Source organism: Cryptomeria japonica, chromosome 11, assembly GCF_030272615.1.
Source record: "Cryptomeria japonica chromosome 11, Sugi_1.0, whole genome shotgun sequence".
NCBI classification, from domain to species: Eukaryota; Viridiplantae; Streptophyta; class Pinopsida; order Cupressales; family Cupressaceae; genus Cryptomeria; species Cryptomeria japonica.
In genome coordinates, this window is record NC_081415.1 from 552,197,210 (window position 1) to 552,219,823 (window position 22,614).

Genomic DNA, 22,614 nt, shown 5'->3' on the forward strand with positions numbered 1-22,614 from the left:
GAAATTGCACTTAAAGATTGTGTATGATTTTGAGGTCATCTAACCAATGAAATATTTTGCATGGTTATTCATTTGATAAAACATGTTTGTAAGATCGAAGCAATGAATGGATCACCGACATAAGATATCTATTTATACAATATGGATTAAGATCAGAAATATACATGTAGCATGACAAAAAGGAAGACATTGAAATATATGAAGCAAGACATGTGAAAGCACTAAGTGTTATGACTGTTACAGAGACACAAAGGTCACCGAGAAGGATTTCAGAGAACAGTCAAAGAATAGAGTAAATAGAAGGGTTTATCGAGTTACTATATGGGTTACCGAGGTATGCTATAAGCAAGGTAATCTTATTCTGAGCACATAGAATATGCTATAACATTTCAGATGTAAAGTTGTAGATATTTGTAATGATTTTATTGTAATATTTTGAAGTTGTAAGAGAAACCTTTAACAGGGTAAAAGACTCTAATCAAGTCTATAAATTGTAAAGCCTCTAACCAGGTGCATCATTTAGATTAAGTGTTGTAAAATCCTTTAGCAAGGTAGATCTAACAGATCTTGATACTCCTAATAGGGTAAGCTATCAGAAATAGCTAAACATGTAGCTCTAACCGAGCAACCTTTATTATTGTAGTAGTGAAGTTGTGGGTGCCATCCCCACCGCAGTTTTTCTCTCTAATCAAGAGTTTCCACACAACCAAAATATATGTGTTATGGAGTGAATCATGTATGATTGTTATCTATTTGTTTTAACTTTATATTATGTTACTGCACTATTCAGTTTATGCATAACAGTAAAGTTATTATTGAAGAATTGTTTTGGAGTACTGATTCACCCCTTTCCTCTCAGTACATTAGCTTTCCATATTGGGCATAAGAATTGGTATCAAAGCTTCAATCTTGGAAAAGGGTTTAACTACCTAAAGAGAAAGATCTTATCAATGGAAGGCTATAAACAATCTCGGAGGATTGTGTATCTGCAAGAAGAACTGGATCATGCTAATCAAGTGATTGTAGACATGCAAAGGCAAATGCAAAAATCTTTGAAAGTGAGAAGAAGATTATCTGATGATTTGCAAGACTCTTAAGAGTTAGTGGAACAAATTGAGACATCATCTGAGAACTGTATGTTTGAAGAGATTGAAGAATTGATTGGAGTATTGAAAGAAAAGAACAAAGCACTGGCTGATCAACTAAAAGAAATGAAAAGAGAACATGAACATTTTAGCACATAGATGACTGAAAATCTTGACGCATTGAGGACTGTCGAGGATAAAGTAAGAGATCTAGAAAGAGAGAAACAACAACTTGAAGTCTTAGTATCTGATAAGAATGATAAAATCACAAGGATGACTGGAATGCAACAGAACTTGTCAGATCAACTAGGTTATGCACATCATGAAGCAAATCTGAAAGATGATGAGAATCAAGCATTGAAACTTGAAGTATCAAGGTTGACCAATGAACTTGAAACAGAGAAGAAATCCAAAGAAACACTGAAGAAGATTTATGAAGCATCAAAGATGTTGGATGAGCAATTGAACACAAGAAGACCCAACAAAGATGCAGGACTTGATTACAAAGGAAAAGACTCTACTGAGAAGGGAATCCATACTACCGAGAGAGGAGAATCATCAAAGCAAGCTGGAATCAAGAAGAACATCAAAAGAAAGAAGCCTATTTGCAACTACTGTGGAAATCAAGGTCATACTGCCAACATATGCCAAATCAGAAAAGGTAAGCAATCGAATGTCACTAAGTCCAATGGTTATTGTTACAACTGCAATAGATATGGTCACACATCTAATCAATGTAGGACAAAGTCTGTTAACAATTACAAGAAGCAAAAATTTAAAGGGTATTGTAAAAACTGCAATAAATATGGACATAAACTTGAGAAGTGTTGGTTTAAGCAAAAGAACTATATGTGGTCTGCACACCGAGCAAATGCTAGAGGTTACCAAACTCACACAAATCCTTACCGACAGTATTCTATAGTACCATGGGATTATAATACAAGGATATGGTGTGAATGTTGTGGAAGATATGGACATATAAGTGCCAACTGCTTTATAAGGTTTAGGATGAACAACTGAAGATCATGGAGAAATCCCGGTATGTCATGTTTTCATTGTCACAAAGTTGGACACTTGGCTAGGGATTGCAGAGATCAACCTAGAAAAGACACTGAGGAAATAAAAGAAAAACTAAAGATGATTTGGAAAAAGAAGGAAATTGTGTCAAATGAAGAAAGCACCTTACCTACCAAGTTAGGTGCACCTATTCCAAATTAATCGGTAAAGGTATGAAGGGACTGCATTCTCTCAAGGTTAAATCTTAACAATTCCTATTCTATTATGTACTTAAGTCAAAATCTGCATAGTTAAAGATGTATGTATTAGTAAGTTTGAAATTTTATCAAAGTCTTTTGGAGCACTTTACAGGAAACCTGTCAAGTGGGTGAATACAGGAAACCTGTCAAGTCGGTAAAAGAAGGAAGTTTGGTTACTTGGTTAAAGCAAAAAAAAAGGAAAGAAAGTTTAGTGGAACCGAGTGCATTTAATGTTTTTGACCTAACTCACACGGAGCCTGATAAAGCATATTATGTACTTAAAGCATTTATGCGGTCATTTTTACTTACCAAGTTTTTGAGAGAGCAGAGTAAAGTGAATCCAAGGTGATCAAACCTCCTACAAAGCAAATTCAAGGTATTTACATCAATCTCAACGCATTGTTAAGCTGGTTTACCAATCTTATCAAGTTGCTATTATCTGCTAAGTGTGAAGCACCTGCCATTTGAAATCCTGAAACCCTAAGGATCTTTTGTTATTTTTTATCTGAAATCTACAAATGGCACCTAAGATCCAAGATCCCATTGTTGTCAAGAATGTAGAAAAGCCCTCACTAAAATACTCTTTGACTCCCAAAGTTGCATCTGAACCGGAAGACAAAACCACATTTTCACTCATCCCGGATAGAGTGTTACTAGTCGAGGATGTGAGATTCTTCCCCAAATGTTGTGTTGAAGAACTCGGTCATGTTGAAATCAAAGACACCTATGATGAATTATGCACAGATGGTAAATTGAATAGCAAGTATGAGCACATTAAGATCAAGGGATTAACTGAAGCCCTAACCTATCCCCATGTGTTCAAACCCTAGTGGGTCAAGTTTGTTCTGAGCAGAGTTCACGATGATTTCATGTGGTTAGAGGAGCAACCATTTAAGATTACCAAGGAAATCATTCATCTAATTATTGGTTACCCTATTTATGATCATGCCCAAGCTCAAAAGATGATATCACAAAAGGAATTGATCAGTTTAACCAGAGTGGAATCAGATTGCAGAGGATTGAAATTGAACAATGTCACTGATGCAGAACTAAAATTTTCCATTAGAGTAATAGGTTACTGTTTCTTCCAATCGGCAAGGGAAAACAGTGTACCCTATGCAACAGTAGACCTAGCATACAAAATTGTGAAAAAGGGACTGAAAATTGATCTATGTGAGGTGTTGCTGAAAAACCTATTTGAGAATCTGAACACCATCAGGAAGCCGAAGAAGAACAACTCAGCTAATACACTAAAGTTTGGATCACTACTTGTATGCATGTTTTTCTATTTTGAAAAATTCTTTCCATTAGTCGGTAAAGTTGTTTGGGAACTACATCGACCAATCACCCATTAGATCAATGACTTCATTAAGAAGTTAGGTGATAATTTCAATGATATTATGGATGATTACTTCAGTAAATTTCAAGAGAAAATGCATAACAGGTATAGAATTCCACCCCAGCTAGTGGAGAAATACAAAAATGACATATGTTTTGAAGTAGACACTAATTACTATTATGTGAATGTTGTGGAATCAAGAACTCAATCTTTGTCACTAATGGGTTACGAGATTGATTTTGATATCACACAACAACAAATTGATGCATTTCTTACATTGCCAAGACATGCTACCGAGCTGAGGTATGGAACCTATGAAGAAGTAAAGGAAAAAGTAAAGATGAGCATTGTAGTACCCAAAGCTACAAGAAAGGCAACACAGATGATAAAGGCATTATCGGAGTAATTCAGAGAAGAATCTTCCTCCACACTTGTCAAAGCCACTTTAGCCATTACTGAAGAGGAATCTGAAGCCCAAAAGGCAGCTATACCATTGAGCACCAAATTACCTAAGGGAAAAGTGTTGAAAAGAAAGAAACTGGATTCATCAAAGGCCTCACCGACTCCACCAGCAAAGTGACCTAACACTAGAGCATCTACAACTTCACTGAGTAAGAAAGCAAAGAGTGCTACTATTCCTAAGGTAACAAAAACTTACAAGAAAACTACTTGGAGACTCATTTTGGCAAAAGAGTCTAGCGACACCGAATCTGAGGATGCAAGCGAATTTCAGATTGTCAAGAGCAAGAAGGTAATTATACATAGTGTTGAAAATTTTTGTGCTAATCTGAAAGAATATGGTGGATTTGGAGGATTCAGATATGTTAAGTATGAAACCAGGAATAATGATGAAAATAGACAAATTGAAGAAGATGTCATCTGCACACTTCAAAAATTCCAGTTAGCTCCATTGGAACTATCTAAGTCACTTCCAAATGAATTATATTTACATATTGACAATAGGTGGAAGTATGCAATGGACTCGGAGAAACAGATCAGAGAAAGAAGTCTGGTACATCTCTTTCCTGACATGTCAGTAGCTGAAATAAAGGAACATCTGACAACCTACAACTCAAAGTTTCTTGTCAAACAAAGAGCCTTAAAACTGATGAATGGGCTATATATTGAAGTAGAAAATGAGACAAAAGCACAGTGGCAGGAAATCTTTAAAATCAAGGATGCTGGTGAGCAAGCTACAATTGAAATTGTTGATGTCACCAAGCAAGATCCTAATGTTACCGAGCAAGATCCTGCTGACACCATTCAAATAGATGAAGATATCATGGATACAGAGGCACCGAAACATGAAATGATAGAAGGCAATACATATGCAAAACTTGTATCTAGTGAATCAGTCTTGGAACAAGTTCAGCCTTATCCACCGGTCAATTAACCTGTCTCAATCGAAACCCCTTAGGATACGGATCAAGGCACTAAAGGTCACAAGTCTACAACAGGAGAAGGTACTACTCAAGAACAGATGTCTCAAGAACCTTCTAGCACTGAAAAATGTTGTAACTAAGACATCGAGTACCGAGACACCAAAGGACTCTACAGAGGCTAAAGAAACTGACCAAAGTGTTGCCTCTACCGAGCAACCTACTGAGGGTCATCAAGCCTCACAAGCCATTGTCTTAGTTCCATCGGCGAAAGGTAAAGAAAAGAAGATGAAAAAGCATAGTTTTAAAGTTGATTTGTCAAAACCAATAGTGTTGCCCAATGTTGATGTATCCAAATTAAAGGGGCAAGCACTCATTGATTTCGGTGAACTATGCAAAGCAAAGGCTGAACAAGAGAAGCAAATGGTGATTCAAAAGAAAAATAAAGTACTTCAGAAGGTCAAAGCACTCTTAATAGATATGCTACCTAAAACTACAGTGTCAACAGATGCAGCCATCCACATTCAACTGGACGAACTCCTAACAAAGATAGAGACATCTGGAGTAGATGCATCAGAATATTTGAGCAAGCTAAAAGACAAAGAGCTCACTACAAAAATGATAGAAGAGGTACAGAAAGCTATAGCTAGTGGAAAAGCTAAACTTGTCAAATTTATTGCTGAGTTGACTCCTCAACTCAAGCACATTCATTATTTATTTCAGAAACTCTGTACATTTTCTTTATTCATTAAAGACATCAAAAATAAAATAGAGGCAATTGAAAAAGAGATCACTGATCTCTCAAATAAGTTGACCATAGAACCAAATTTAGTTCAAAATTTCTATACAAAGCTACAACAGCTCATGGCTCAACAATTGGACCTAAGAAATGAAGAACACAAGATCAAGATGGACATAATGACACTTCAGACATTATTCCTTCCTCATCTTTCATCCATCCAAGAACAGATCAACCAAGCCACATACCTATCTACTACACAAGAGGGAAGCACTTTAGATGGCTTAATATCATTATTGGCTGACATTCAAGCCCAAAATTATTTAATGGACAGTGTAAAGGATCCACTCTCTGTCGCTCTCACCAAAGCACAGACAAAGTACAAAACCATTTTTGACTAGTTGCCACCACCGAATGGTAACTAAGTTTTGATGTTTGTCAAAAAGGGGGAGTGATACAGTATTAGGGGAGTGATATTGATACAATATTAGAGGAGTGGTATAGTATCAAACAAAAGGAGTGTACTATACAGGGGGAGTATACCGAGCAGAGTGAGCAGAGTATCCAAGTGCAGTGAACAGAACATTGATCACTGAGCATGCAAAATAAGAGTTTTTTTTACAGTATATCGATAAGGGGAGTATATCTTGATTTACTATTTCATTGACTATTGTATATACTGTCAGTATAGTCAAATTTTGCAAGTATATAGATTATTGAGTTATAACTTTGAAAGTAGTTTTTGTCAAACATCTCAACTAATGTCAAAAGGGGAGATTGTTACTACTACTTATGAAGTTGCCATTAGTTTTATGTTCAAAGTTATTCTATATACTCTAGTCGATTATCTCTACCGAAATATTTAGTCGGTTATAGAAGAAAGTAGTCTCAGAGCATAGTATACACCGAACTATCTACTGAGTATCATTTCATGTCTACTGAGCAACAAAGATGACACACCGAGTTGATATACACTGAGTGAAATGTGTTACCAGATTCATTGAACCTGGACATACATATGGAAACGTGTTACAAGATCGAGGAACATCTAACCATTATCACATTGGAAATTGCACTTAAAGATTGTGTATGATTTTGAGGTCATCTAACCAATGAAATATTTTGCATGGTTATTCATTCGATAAAACATGTTTGTAAGATCGAAGCAATGAATGGATCACTGACATAAGAGATCTATTTATACAACATGGATTAAGATCAGAAATATACATGTAGCATGACAGAAAGGAAGATATTGAAATATATGAAGCAAGACATGTGAAAGCACTAAGTGTTATGACTATTACAGAGACACAAAGGTCATTGAGAAGGATTTCAGAGAATAGTCAAAGAACAGAGTAAATAGAAGGGTTTACCAAGTTACTATATGGGTTACCAAGGTATGCTATAAGCAAGGTAATCTTATTCTGAGCACATAGAATCTGCTATAACATTTCAGATGTAAAGTTGTAGATATTTGTAATGATTTTATTATAATATTTTGAAGTTGTAAGAGAAACCTTTAACAGGGTAAAAGACTCTAATCAAGTCTATAAATTGTAAAGCCTCTAACCAGGTGCAACATTTAGATTAAGTGTCATAAAATCCTTTAGCAAGGTAGATCTAACAGATCTTGATACTCCTAATAGGGTAAGCTATCAGAAATAGCTAAACATGTAGCTCTAACCGAGCAACCTTTATTATTGCAGTAGTGAAGTTGTGGGTGCCATCCCCACTGTAGTTTTTCTCTCTAATCAAGAGTTTCCACGTAACCAAAATATATGTGTTATGGAGTGAATCATGTGTGATTGTTATCTATTTGTTTTAACTTTATATTATGTTACTGCACTATTCAGTTTATGCATAACAGTAAAGTTATTATTGAAGAATTGTTTTGGAGTACTAATTCACCCCTCCCCTCTCAGTACATTAGCTTTCCATATTGGGCCCAACAGTTCCTTAAGACACTTTCCAAGGATGTTGGATCTTTTTCATAGGATTTTTAAGGTATACTACACCTTAATCTTAACAATTTTTTTCAAGAAGACAATAAGGACACTTGCTTGCTAGGTTTCTCCATTGTTGTAGGAAAGAAGAAAGTGTTTCTAAATTTATTTATTTCATGTTATAAATATCATTCATAGAAACCTCATGTTCAATATTATATGAAACATGTGATAAATTTTTCTACCAACTCATGAGATATTTTGATCCCATGAGGTATATGTGAGAACCATTCAATAACTTGATCTTTTAAACCTCAAGGAAAAAGGTGCATCATATAGGTATCAGTGTAAGCAAAATCAAGACAAGCTAGATAAATTTTTCTTATATGTTCATGTGGATCACCTTTTCTATTATATTTGTCAAACTTAGGTATGTCAAAAATTTCTAGGAAAGGTATCATGCATATAGATATATCAAAGGGATAAGTGCATATGTTCTCAAGTGTGGAACTCTTCTTAGTATGTCCCAATTGGATGTTTCTTATTTGTTATTGCAAGCTCTAAATTTGGGATGCTAAGTCACTTGTAGGTACCACTAGAGGTGGTTTGGTAGAGATATAGGTGAAAGTAGGTGGTTGACTTTTATGTGATATATGTGGAGATGAGTGGTTGACTTTTGTGAGATATATGTGGATATGGGTGGTTGATTTTATGGAATGTAGTTATGGTGATAGGTATAGACATGGGATGTCATTGGTTGAGTTTGTTGATAAGTAGAGTGGAGGGGTAAGGTTGAAATGATTTGGGATTGTGTTTGTTGTGGTATGGATAAGGATTGAAGCAATAATGCTATATGGCCTGCTTGGGAAGGATTTGGTCAAAGGGACATATTAAGCACACTAGTGGTGCACATGTGGATAGAAGGTGTAATTGTAGGAGATGATCTAAGAATGTGTTGATCATGTATCTCTAAATATGAATTCCACTAAACTTTACACATGTTTTTTAGTAGAGACAATCTATTAGATAATGGTATTCTTGGGATGGGTATATCAACTAGATTTGTTTGGTTAGATATAGTAAAACTTATGAGAACTTGGTCCTTATGAGAAAAAAAACTAAAAAATTAGGAAGCATCTTGGTACCCTTTTAAACTACCAACGTAAAATAATGATCAGGATTTGAAGTATACGAACCATTTATATACTTTCATTCTTTTAGGATCTTGTTCAAATTTTTGTATGTCATCCATTCTTGGGTATTGATTAAGATCTTCCACAATAGGAATAACCTCTTGTGATGACGATTGAGTGTTTTGACACTCCTCTAGGGGAGGTAAGTGCAAAGGAATTCCATACTTAAGTTGCTCTTGACTTGCTTTTCATGTTTTTTCTATGTTGTGATCTTGTGGCTGTCATATATAAATGTGATACCTTGGATATGATTAAATACATTGATTTGATAAAAGATAATTGTTATACAAATCCCAAATTGATCAAAGTTAAGAAAGATCTCCAAAATGATAGAGATAGGATTTACTTGAAACTAGACTTGTGAGTCCAAGAAAATAGATATAAATTGGAATATTCCAACTCAAGAGTAGAGAAAGACTCAAGAGCCAATATATCCACTAATGATACAAGATAACTCTTTACTTGAATAGACTTATAAAACCAAGCAAAAATAAAATTGATGATAAAAGAGAGGAGATATAGATAAAAGTATGATCATTTTTTGCAAAAATATAAAAAGCTATTAAATCAATATCATGTTCTCCAAATCCTATAAAGATACTAGTTTCAAATTTCAAGTTTGTGAGTCTGTTTCAAGTATTGTTTTAGGTCTATTTATTTGACAATTAATATATTTTGAAAGTTTGATTTTTTTGTTATTTTGGTTTTGATAGTTTCTTTTAGCAAGAGATACAAATAACAAACAAGACGACTAATAACCCTTTCAAAGCATGGAAGCACACCAAGAACATTAACAATCCTAGATCTAAGAACACAAAGATAAAATATTTGCTTGTTTTGATTATTTTTTAGTTTTTTTTTAAATATGCAAACACACACAATAAATGAATACAAAAGATAATTTCCTTATGACACAATTTGGATAAGTGTCCCTTTTTTGGTTTTTGAGTGGGGAAGGTGATCTAAACATTTAGACACATAAGACACATAAACAAGACTAACTCAAATGGGTTTATTAATATTTGTAGGCACAACACACCAAAAGAAAAAATGACCAAAAAGTCTCGGTTCTAGGCTTCACAAGCTCCACTAGGGGTTTTGTTTAAAAAACTTAAGGGTAATTGATGTATAATCCATAGATGAAAGAGAATAATTCCAAACAGTTGGGAGGATAGGGTAACCCAATCTCCACCTTCACTTCTCTAAGATATAAATTTCTCAAAGGCTTAGCCTAGATTGACAATATTCCACTTCCAAGAGGCACACATTTCAATTCACTTCTCGCTCTTTATACTTTACTAAAAAAAAGGTCTTGAGGTCATCCCCTAGAGTGGTTACTTCTCTAAGTAGGCCCCTTAATAAAAATAAGATCAGTTAAATTTATTATCCTCAAGATCACACTGGGACATGAGAGGAAAGAATTTCTAAGTAGGTTTTGGGATCAAAGACACTTTTTTATTTTAGATTCCAATTTTAAATGTGAGTGGTTGACTTTAAGCTCGATTTCAATGTGAAGAAGACATACCAAGAAGGATAGTCTAACACAAGCAATGATTTTCTAATAGATATAAAAAAAGCTATTAGATTTTGAAATATAAAGAGAAACCAAGTGAGTTAGAATAAGTGCACTTGATTTTTATAGTCCAAATTTGAAAAGATCTTGATCCAATATGAAGAGTTCCATTGTAGATATTCTACATTTAAAAAAAAATTAATCTCTACACATAAAGATCAACAAACAAGCCTAGAAAAGAAAAATAAGATCACTTATTTCCAAATCTAAAGATCACTCTACTCAAGATCACTCTAAGGCATAAGAGGGGAGCATACATAAGTAAATCTTGGAGATCAATAGACCATGGGTCATTTTAAATCCCAAATCAAAATGTGAATGGTTGTTTTTAAGTCAAATTTCAAGTGTGTGAAAACATGTCAAACATGATAGTCTAATGAAAAATCAATGGATTACGCCAATGGATTCCTTATGATAATATATAAAGAAAATATATGCTCATCACAAGATTAGAGTTTCATATTTTTTTCCTTTTCACATAGTAAAACTAGATCGGATTATTTTGCAATATTTTTGACCCAAAAAATCAAAATGCAAAGAATAAACCTCTGCTAAGTTTTTGAGAGCTTTCCAAAAATATATATATTTTAAAAGAAATTCTTAAGTTACACCATAAAAGGTAGATTTAAGAAAAACCCTAGTCAACAAAGATCTGTTTTTTTTTTGTGATAAATTTCTTAATTTGCACCCTAAAAGTGAAAATAATAAACCCTAAATGAATTTTCAAGATATTTCTAGAAATATCAATTTTTTCAAAAAACTTTCTTATTTGTGACCAAAAGATTAGATTAATGAAAATAATAAAATCTTCATAACTCACCAAATATTTACAAAGTTAGTCTCTCTTTTTTGTTTTACAAAAAAGATAATAAAAAATGGGGTTAGCAAAATTTTCAGAGATAAATATTAAATAGGGATGCGAGTCCCATTGGGCATGCCAAAATGTGAAGGATGAAAATGTGAATCAAAATAAATGAAACAATGTAATGCAAGATCCAAATGCACACTCTCACTCACTCAATAAAACTTAATATCCATAAATTAAATTAAAAATATTACCATACCAAAGACCTTAGTTTGCTCAATTGTTTCTTTGATATTTTTTTGAATGCATGAAATGTGCCCATTGCTCTTCAAATTAACATAGCCATGATAGCACAACGATATGTTGACAACTTGACACTTATACTTGATACTTTGTAAATGATAGGATTCTTGGTAATAAAGTAGGCTCTTGATAATGATTATACTAGCTCTTGATATTGATCTAAGCTAGGGGAAGATGTGAAATGGAGGATTAAATTTGTATGCTTCACTTAACATTTAATTAATGGTGGAGATTAATTAAAAATATCAATGGATGATAAAATTAAGATAGGGTAGGACCTAAAATTAGCACACGGGTTGATGAAGTGGAGGAATCAAGAGGGATCAAATCCATAAATCATAGTTGAAGAAATAAATAAAATAATAATTTTATTTATTTTGGTGGGAAAGAAAATTAAATAAATTATTTGAAATTTATTTAATTTTTAAAAAAGTGTTAGCTAATGAAATAATTTAAAAAATATTTATTAATATAGTGGACCAAAAGATGAAATAATTAAATAATAAAATTATTTAAAGAGTGGAGGGAAAATGATAAAATAATAAAATAATAAAATATTTGAAAAATATTTAATTATTAAAGATGAAGAGAGGAAATAATAGCTTAATTAAATAACTATTTAATTAATACAGATAGAGGAAATAGTGAGAGGATGATAACATGAAAATATAAAAAATGCATTAGCCATTTTTAGATGTCTACAAAAATATTGATTAAAAAATTCTCACACTTTTTCTCAAAAATATTCTAATTTATTTACAGATAGGTTTTATTAAAAAACATAAGGTTACATCTAGCACTTCCAATATCAATGGTAAAAATGAAGATATTAAACATGATGCGAATTAGAGAAAACTTAAAATGCATGTGAACAACAATGGGCACTATGTAGTTGTATTACGACGAACCCTAGAATTCTTAATAATATTATACTAGAAGTGAGTGTACTTAAATTACAAATGATACATATTTAGTTATACATTGTCATGATAATGATTAAAGTACTAACAATGAAACAACTATTGACAAATATAAAAAATAAGTACATCAAACACAAGTTATAACACCTCAACCTAGTTCTCTAAGATTTGCTAGCTTTGTACACCACTTTTTTCATAGAGGGGAACTTCATGATCACACATAATTACCATCACTAATTGTGTATCATGACATCATAGATAATATTTTGTGGGGATATCGATTTCTATGGCATATTAGTTACACAAATATGAGCATATACCAAGTACACATCCTATACTTATTTTTTTAATCTATCATGCTCAAATTTCACTCACACTTTCTACATTTCATTTTGTATTTTCTTTCCTCCTCAATTTATAGGCAAATTCATAATTTGAGTGGGGCATATTACTACTAATTCCGTTGCTTTTTTCTATCAATATTTAATAGGTCCAATAGATGCCCACTTTATATTAAAAATAAAAGGAGCATATGCTTGTTTCAATTGGCTCATATTCCATATGCTGGAATCTATGTCCTTTTTATCACTGTTTATTTGTATTTTGGTTTGTAAGCTCATATAGATTTGTACATGCATACTACAACAGGAAAAATATAGATAATAAAAGTGTATACCTTGCACCTGTACACTTTCATTTTATACCATATTGCATGAATGCTTTAAATGCATGGTCTTAGCACCTAATTTGACACTTTTAGTGCTCTTATTGATCTTAACCCTAAACCCATCACTTTGACATGTTGTAGAAGATGATTGATCCAATTATATAGGGCTCTATTTCCATGACCTAGGCTACTAATGTGATTTATTTAAATATCTTGTTTTCTTAGGCCAATGTTCTTGGAATATAACTATTACTCATTAGCTTGTGTGCCAATATTTTAAGCTATTTGTTTGGGACTTTTTTTAAGGACATTGTCCTAGATTATTTTAATCCTCAACAGAGATCATTTTACATTCACATTTAGAACATCATTCATAGTATTAGTCTTAAATAAATATTAATTTATAAGTCTAGTTACATCAACATTCTTTTTTTTTGGTACATGTTTCCATCTTATTATATCAATTGTTGAGTTAAATTCTTATAAAAAAGTTAGTAAACTTTTCTTTGTCAATAACAAGCTTCTAAAGGTGCCTCTCAACACCATCCATTTTTAGATGTATGCACAAAAACACATGCAAATGTTTATCGATTCTAAAGGTAAAATTTAAAATTGGTTAATACTATGTGGGAGAAAAACATCTATAGACTAGTCTATAGACACAATCTAATTTGAGGCATTAAACATTTTGTAATACTTTTATCTCATGTCCTTAATTACTAATCCAATTCAAATTTTTAATTTTTTATTACATCTTAATAGATCAAACAAACCATTTTTTTAAAAATATGACAAATATCAAATACACTCTCTATATCCTCCTCAACATTTCCATTTCTATATCTCCATAACTAAAATGAAATTAATCAAATAAATGATATAATTAAAGTTTTATCCTCTCATCCTTTATTTATTTTTGATCGGTTCCTCTCATCCTTTATTAAAACTACTCTCCCCTCTAGAATTAAAATGTGCTTCAAAATGCTAGTTACCTTGCAAACAAACATGACGACCCACCATTCTATCTAAAAATTTAGATAAATCTACTTTCCTCAATTTATTGGCAATCTTTTGTATTATAGATAATTTGAGTGGGGCATTTTATTACTAATTCCATTCTAATTTTTATATAATTTTCATAATTTGTTGCTTTTCCTATCATTGTATAACAGGTCTAGTAGATGCCCACTTTATATTAAAAATAAAAGGAGCATATGCCTGTTTCAATTGGCTCATATTCCATATTCTAGAATCTATATCCTTTTTATGACTTGTTTATTTCAATTTTGGTTTGTAAGCTTATATAGATTTATACACATACTAAAGTAATAAAAATATAGATAATAAAAGTGTATACCCGTACACTTTCATTTTACACCACTTTGAATGGTCTTAGCACCTAATTTGACACTTTTAGTGCTCTTACTGATCTTAATCCTAAACACATCACTTTAGCATATTGTAGAAGATGGTTGACCCAATTGTATAGAGCTCTATCCCCATAAGCTAGGCTACTAATGTGATTTAGTCCTTCGATCTTACATTTTTAAAATCTTGTTTTTATAGGTCAATTTTCTAGGAATATAGCTATTACTCATTAGCTTGTGTGTCAAATATCTTAAATTATTTGTTTAGGACTTGCATTTAAGGACACACTCCTAGATTATTTTAATAATTAATAGAAATCATCTTACATTCACATTTAGACCTTGATTCATGGTATTAGTCTTAAATCAATATTAATTTTGAGTTCAATTACATCAACATTCTTTGTTTTCACATGTTTCCATCTTATTACATCAATTGCTAAGTTAAATACCTCTAAAAAAAAGTCAATAATCTTTATTTTGTCAATAGCAAGCTCTTAAAAGCGCCTCTCAAACACCATTCATTTTTTAGATGCAAGTACACAAACAAATGCAAACATTTATTGATCCTAAATATAAAACTCAAAATTGATTAATACTATATTAGAGAAAAACATCTCTAGACTTATCCATAAACATGATCTATTTCAAAATATAATGTTTTTTTAAAATACTTTTATCTTATGTCCTAATCCAATTCTAATTTCCAATTTCTCACTTTTTTATTACATCTTAATAGATCAAAGAAATCAACTTCAAAATGATAGTAAATAAACTCTATATCCTTTGAACATTTCTATTTCTGTATCTTCATAATTAAAAGGAAATCAATGAAGGAATTGATACAATTAAAGTCTCATCCTCTCATCCTTTATTAAAATAACTCTTCCCCCTAGAATTACAATGTGCTTCAAAATGTTGGTCTCCCCCCAAACAAACATGGTGACCCACCATTCTAGCTAAAAATTTAGATAAATCTCCTTTCCCCCATGGTCAAATGTTCACTTAGAATATTTTATTTACAGGTGTAAACCAACACACCATAGTTGGGTCCCTTCGAAATATTTGCATGCAACCCTAACCTATATGAAATGGGAATCAAAAGTTTTAAAATTCTAGCAGAAACATCACAATCTTCTCGTGTATCTTTCTACTCATTTGTACTGTACCGATCAATACTTTTGAATTTCCTACCCTAGACCTTTTTAAGGTATTCCCCCTTGCAAGCATGGAGAATATATGGTCATCATATTCTCAAATTCGCTGTGATGTGTAATCTTTTGGTACCAAAGATTCACATATGCATTTGCATTTCATAAGATGCTTCCTATTCTCAAGATTTAAACCAACTTGAAATATTTTGGTACCAAGATTAATCTATCAAATGTTTCGGAGGTTATAAGAATTGCATTAGCATTGACGGCGCCGACGTGCCCCAAAGTTGTAGGAGCAGATCCTCACCATTGATTCATAGTTTTCTCCATGTATAACTTTCAAAATCCGGGCATTGCACATTGTATTGTTCTCTGGATTCGCGAAGTATTCTCTCCTAATGAACGTAGCCGCTCGGATTCCAGAGGATTAGAATAAGCTGTAGTATTTGTCTTCTTTGACCCTTGAGCGAGATAGGACCTGAACCTATTATTCGGATTAAGCTTTATGAATCGGAATATATATTTTTTGGGCTAAATCCCTCTCAGCCCACAAATTGTGAAGGCCAGAATCAGCCCGGTGGCATCCAATTCTCATCTGGGTCTCCTATAAATTCCGCGGAAGAATACCAATTTGGGTGTGAGAAGATATTTGAATTCATTCTCCAGGTGGATTTGTTTTATTTTCTCTTTCTGTAGCAAAGTCAATCAAGATGGTGTTCTATTTCAAGGCCAGGCCCGAGGCAGGGGATTACACCATTTACATGGGTCTTGACAAACATGAAAATGAAGAGCTCATCAAATATGGCATCCCCGAGGATATTTGGTATGCTATATTTCTTTCTTTTATATGTTATTTCCAGTTCTCTTTTATAAACCACGCTTGTTCTGTTAAATCATGGCTAAAACCATTTTGTATTCTATATGCTAAATCATGGTTCAAAACATGTTGTATTCGATGTATTTTTTAATTAAAAAACCGTGATGGATTAGATACTGTTCTTAAAATCATTTTGTATTGGATACTGTTATTCTATGTACATTTTAATGGTTTGTGTTTTTGGGTTATACTTTTTAGTTGAATAGAAATTAACCCTTGCGTTAGTCACATAGCACGTAAGTTTTCAGTTTAAGCACTGGTTGCATATGTTTAAAATATCTGATGCTAAAAGTTCTATTCACAAACCTAATTGTATGTTTCTATTCGAGACATGTTATTCTATATATTCTGAATACTATTAACCCAGTTATGAAAGCAACTGAAGAACCAATTGGGAAATCTGTTGCATGGGAATGAGTGAAAAGTAAATAGAATTGGGTTAAAGAATTGAACACATTGCTTATCCTTGCTATTAACTAGTCAATGGAAATATAGTAGTTCCAGAAAGAGGCCCTAAAAGTTTCAGAATTAGTGGGCGTGCCCTTGTTTGGTAAGGGCTAGTGCTTTGGGATTTTTTTAAAGGTTCGACTCTGAAGCAAGCATGGCAGGATAACTTATTAAGGATTGAAAACATGTTAAAATTGATCTTCTGATTTTTCTGGCACAGGTGGGGGGATGCTAATTCCACTTTAGTATTCATAGTGCTTTTTTTTCTAGGGAGCTTTGTCTAAGGGTCATCTTTGCCATCAAAACTAATCCATATCTCACACCGAGCCTTGCTTTTTTGTACCCTATATGATAATGGGCCATATAATCATTGAGCAAGACTAGTAGTAATATTTATGCCAGGTCAATTCAATAAGAATTTGGTCTCTGAATCCTAGAAGCTGTTTTGAAGATTTTAGAATGTCTCCCTGCCCTAAACTCTTCTTAAGAGGGCCTTGAACTTTTGAGAAACTTTTCCAAGTCCAATATCCCAAGAAGCATTTGTAACTATTTTGAATTTTAGGAAATTTCTAAAAGCCCCCGATACTATTTCTAAGATTTTGTAGAAGTTTTGCTACCTAAAATAACTTTTCTTTCCAATTCCCAATTTTCTTAGGAAATCTTCCGCAGAGTTTCATATTGTTCCTGAGCTAGACGTCCTCACTTAAGCACTAATTTCTTTAAAGGATCCAATTTCAAGCACTTATTAGTTATTTCTCATTTTGTGTAATATTTATTTGATTTCAAACCGCAAACACTATCATATTTACCTTCAAAATATTCCTTTCTCATGCAGAAAGTCCCCTAGAAATTTCAAAATTGGTCATTTGTGTCTGATGAGGTGGGGTTGTAGAGTAAATCTAGAAAGAATTTTCCATTGGAAAGAAGCTGTATTGGGAAGCTCTATCAGGTGTAATATATAGATACAAATTTATCTGAGGAATACTATAAATCAATCCCAAGGCATATGGTTTAGATAAAAATGTCAATCAGCGAGTTGTTTTCTAGGTCATTTCCAAGCTGTAATAGATGTGTAAGTATGATTGCTTTTATCACAGTTATATAGAACCATGTAAACAATGTCCAAATACAAAGGTCCTGTTATATATTAATTGTTATTAGTGTTTTTGAATGCATGATCTAGGCTTATGTAGAGGAATGACATTTGTTTTTATTTGATTTATTTGAAAATTTATATCCTGGATGCCTCTCTGCAGGTTCCATGTGGATAAGCTTTCTTCAGCACACGTATATGTGAGAATGCACAAGGGTCAGACAATAGATGATATCACAGAACCACTTCTGGAAGATTGTGCACAACTAGTGAAGGCAAACTCCATCCAAGGCATGCGTGTGTTTTGGTTTTCTTTTATGTTAGAGCTCTATACCTAAAATTAATTCTTCCATTTCTTGCATTTATAAGCTTTAAATTACATTTTTCTGCAGGAAATAAAACCAACAATCTTGATGTTGTGTATACTCCTTGGTCCAATTTACGGAAAACTGCATCCATGGATGTTGGACAAGTTGGCTTCCATAACCCCAAGAATGTAAGTAACTTCTACTATCTTTGAACCCTTTGGTTGCCTTGAAATCTTGCATTGTTTTGGAGTGATGTTGTTTCCTTGCTTTAAGAAAGTTAACAAAAGCATGTTAGTTCTCCTTGTTATTTGCTATAGTATTCTTTGTCATCTTGTGCCATGTTTTGAATGTTAACAAATCTTGGCTGTACTTTTGAATCTCCTAGTTGATCTCACCCTGCAAGCACTTATGTATTTGTGGGTTTTAGCTGAGAGGATGTCTGCCCTTACAAGGCTTTTATATTTATCCATATATTAATCATAACATCATTCTATGTGTCTCTTTGATATTGACTTTTTTTCACTAGTCACTGAATGGTAATGGAGAAAAAAATTGTGGTGACTTGCAAGTAATCTGCAGTTGGTAGGTTTGGCAATCTGATCTGAACTGGATTGCTGTTTTTTCTCTGTACTTGAGCATGGATCCCAAAGCACCAAAATATGGCAAAAAATACAATTTAATTGCAATTTTATCTACCAACTTGCTATTTAATCCTTTTTTGGCATGAATCTAATAAAAATAATCTTTTATCTTTTGGCTTGCGGAGACAATCCCAACAAAAGAGTTTTGCTGCCATGCCCAGATCCTGGCTTCTGTCATTATCAAATGTGGAATGTAACATCTGAGATGATTGATTTACATACAGGAAAGTTTGGGGTATGAGTATGGTCTTTCTTGAAGATGGGATGAGTTTACTATGAAAGGGTGTTTGTTGGATAGTTGCCTACTACTTAATCTTGGTTCCTTATGCCATACAAGTTGCTTGAAGGTACTAAGAGCCACAGTTGATGCTCTTTTCTTTCCTATCTTTACATACTCTTGGACTACTTGTTGAATCCATATTAAGAGCCATTTCCTTTCTGTGCAGTCAAACTCTGAGGTGTCCCATTTTCTTGGTCATCTGATCTAAGACCTGTTAATCCTGCTTATCATGCTTGCAACAATATTGTAATAGTGAAGGTACTAAGCTGCTAGTGCCTTAAGTTTTCCCATATCATACGAATGAATAATAGGTAGTGAGGCTTTTTCGATACAGATGGAGATAGAGGGATCTATTCTATACCACAAAATAAAAAATGCAATCTGAATCCTGAGTGAAGGAGGCATCTCCATTCAAGCAAATGATAAGAATCACAATCTAGAGTCCCCTTCCACACTAGGTATACCAAGCCTACAAATAAGTATTGTTGGGATGCAGTTATCTACCAAATTCTGGCTGCACCCAAATCTGCATCCAATGCAGCCTAAAGTGCCCCAGGGACATGTGGTTTATTTCACCCAATTTCAGATATACCCCTTTAGAAGATCAATGTTATTAAACACATATCATTAAAACCTAAAGCATATTATTGTTATGTTACATTCGAACGAGCTATTACATTATTGCCAAGATTTAATCTAGTAACAGATGAGTTCTAACTGAGAGTTTTAATGCACATATATTAGCAAATAGTAGTTGAACAATTTGGATATTAGTTTGTGATTGGCTTGTGACATATTTCAGTATATTTGTTTGCATAAATACGATATGATATATGTGATCTAGTAAGTCCTGTGATGATCTTCTCTTTCAAATTTCAGTGTTCAATTTTGATGTTTCAAATTTAATATAACATTGTATCCATGCTTTGGGGTGTTAGTACCATATGTATATATACTATCTCCACTCTGTCACACATGCATACCTAATTTTTGGGGGTTGTCACTGGGTGCTTCCTAACCTGTGCACCCAAGCAACCTTGCTGCAAAAAGATTATTGTGCAATAGAGATAGAGTGTCTGATTCGTCTTCCCAAACTCTTTCTTTGACCACATATCAACTTCGCTGCCCAGAGTAGGATATTTCCTCAAACAGTTGCGAGCCTCCAAATTCATACCCAAAAGATGTAATCTTGCTGTTGTTAGGAACTGAGCAAGCTAAGACTGACTAATGGTGTTTTAACTAAAGTTATTGCATGTACAAACCCACACCATTCTCCAAATTAGAATTGAGGATATATGTTGTCCACAGAGGAAGTACTCAACTAAGATAGGAAATCAACTTAAAAGTATTAGTCATCTCCTTCCAAATAGTCTGAATGAATCTCCATTGTGATTTTTGAGTCAAGAATTCCAATAGGAAAACTGATGCCTGCCAATTGTGTTTTCCGTTTTTTAAAGACAATCTCTTGTACATCTTGAAATCTGTGGAAACTTGTTTTTATAGATGTTTCTCTTTTGTCCTTTGTTAGACTATATTGAGGACCCTATGAATAATTGTTTGTAGTCTCTTATTTATTGTAATTCTCCACGTGTAGTTTATGTATGTGAGATTGGCAATTATTTTCTAGTTTGGAAGTGCTGCCATGTTTCTAATATGCTTGAAGCATGGGCTATGGCAAGTTGTGTTTGTTTATGGTGGCATAACACTAAAAGGTTAATTCAGGTTTAATCTTGACATGAATCATCTTTTTCTTGACACATTCAGGTCAGAACTGTCAGAGTTGAGAAGCGTATCAATGAAATTGTGAATCGTTTGAATAAAACAAAAGTTGAGCGGAAGCCTGACTTGAAAGGTTTGTTTATTTGGTCATGCTACCATGTACAGGACGTTATGGTTAGATTTTCCATTGATGCCACTTTATATGATTTAAGTTTCTCTACAAATTATATCTGTATAAAAAGGGGTCTCATATGAGAAGAAGATGGATTAAATTGCATTCCCCCAAATTCACCTCTGTCAATGGTTTTTGTTGGGTTTATTTAATTAAAAAATTTGTTTACTTATTTTTGTAGCTGAACGAGAAGCTATGAATGCTGCAGAAAGAGCAGAGAGAAAAGTTCAGCTTAGGGAAAAGGTTTGCTTTTCTTTTTATAATTAACACATTTCTTCATTATAATTTGGAGAAAAGGAGATGAACATAGGTAACTGTTGGACCTTGTGTTTTCAGTTTTATCCCAAAGAAGTATCTGGAAATTTTAACATTAAATAGTGCATTGTAAAAATTGTGTGTGATTTTTAATCACGTACACGAGGTTGGTGACAGTGAATTCGTTCGTTTGATGGTAGTTAATGTAAATTTGGGCAAATCCTTCAATGCATCAAATTAAAATTCAGTCACTCTTAATGGGTTTTATTCTTGCAGAAACGGCGTGAGGAGTTGGAACGTCTTGAAAAAGAGAAGCAGGCAGAAATAAGAAGCTACAAAGGACTTATGGTTGCAGAGAAAATGACCTCTAATAAGGATATTGCATCAGGGAGCAAGTCTCTTCAGGAGTTGGAAGAAGATTTCATGTGATGGTACCTTAAGGAAGCAGCATATATAGTGACCTATGGCTGAGTTTATATTACTTTGTTTGTTCTGAAATATTGTCCCCCATGCGAGGAAACATCTGAGGTAGATCATATCCAGTTTTGTTGTCGTCCACTAAGTGAGATCAAGCCAGTAAGAGCTGGTTGCAGGTTCTTCTGCAAATAGCTAAATGGAGCTAAAACCTAGTTCTGAGTATCGTAGCTGCCATTTGCAAATCCTGAAGCAAATAGAGGCATGTTTTCTCCATGGTAATTTGCTGTCAGTGGTTGTAGGCTACAGATGTTTTAGGCAAACTAGCAATGAGAGGGTTCTGCTTGGTCTTTTAGAATGTGCTTTACTATTTCTGTTTCATTAGCACTGTTATGGATTATATATTAAAATGCTCCTATGGTGAATTCTGGTCAAGAAAAATAAATTTCTTTGATTCAGTGGCATTCATCTTTATTCCACATTATTCAAGTTGGGCCTATATATTCTAAATTTTGTCCATCGTCATTCCTCTATATTCAAGTTGGCCCATTTATTATAAATTTTGTCTGCCTTGTTATTCAACTGGTATGCATTAAGATCATAAGAGTAAAATAATGAAGATGTAACAAACATGCTATATAATTGTAGTTTGTTTTATTAGAAACAAGGATTCTAGGGGATC

At 33.3% G+C, this 22,614-nt stretch overlaps 1 protein-coding gene across 1 annotated transcript; it reads left to right on the top strand.

The window, feature by feature from the left end:
- The first annotated feature begins 15,798 nt into the window (after positions 1-15,798).
- LOC131050277 (uncharacterized) lies at positions 15,799-22,467 on the top strand. Its single transcript, XM_057984479.2, has 6 exons — positions 15,799-16,549; positions 18,307-18,434; positions 18,536-18,639; positions 21,137-21,224; positions 21,445-21,506; positions 21,795-22,467. The coding sequence occupies exons 1-6, from the start codon at positions 16,437-16,439 to the stop codon at positions 21,945-21,947; spliced, it is 648 nt and encodes a 215-aa protein (XP_057840462.1). The 5' UTR covers positions 15,799-16,436; the 3' UTR covers positions 21,948-22,467.
- The last annotated feature ends 147 nt before the right edge of the window (positions 22,468-22,614 follow it).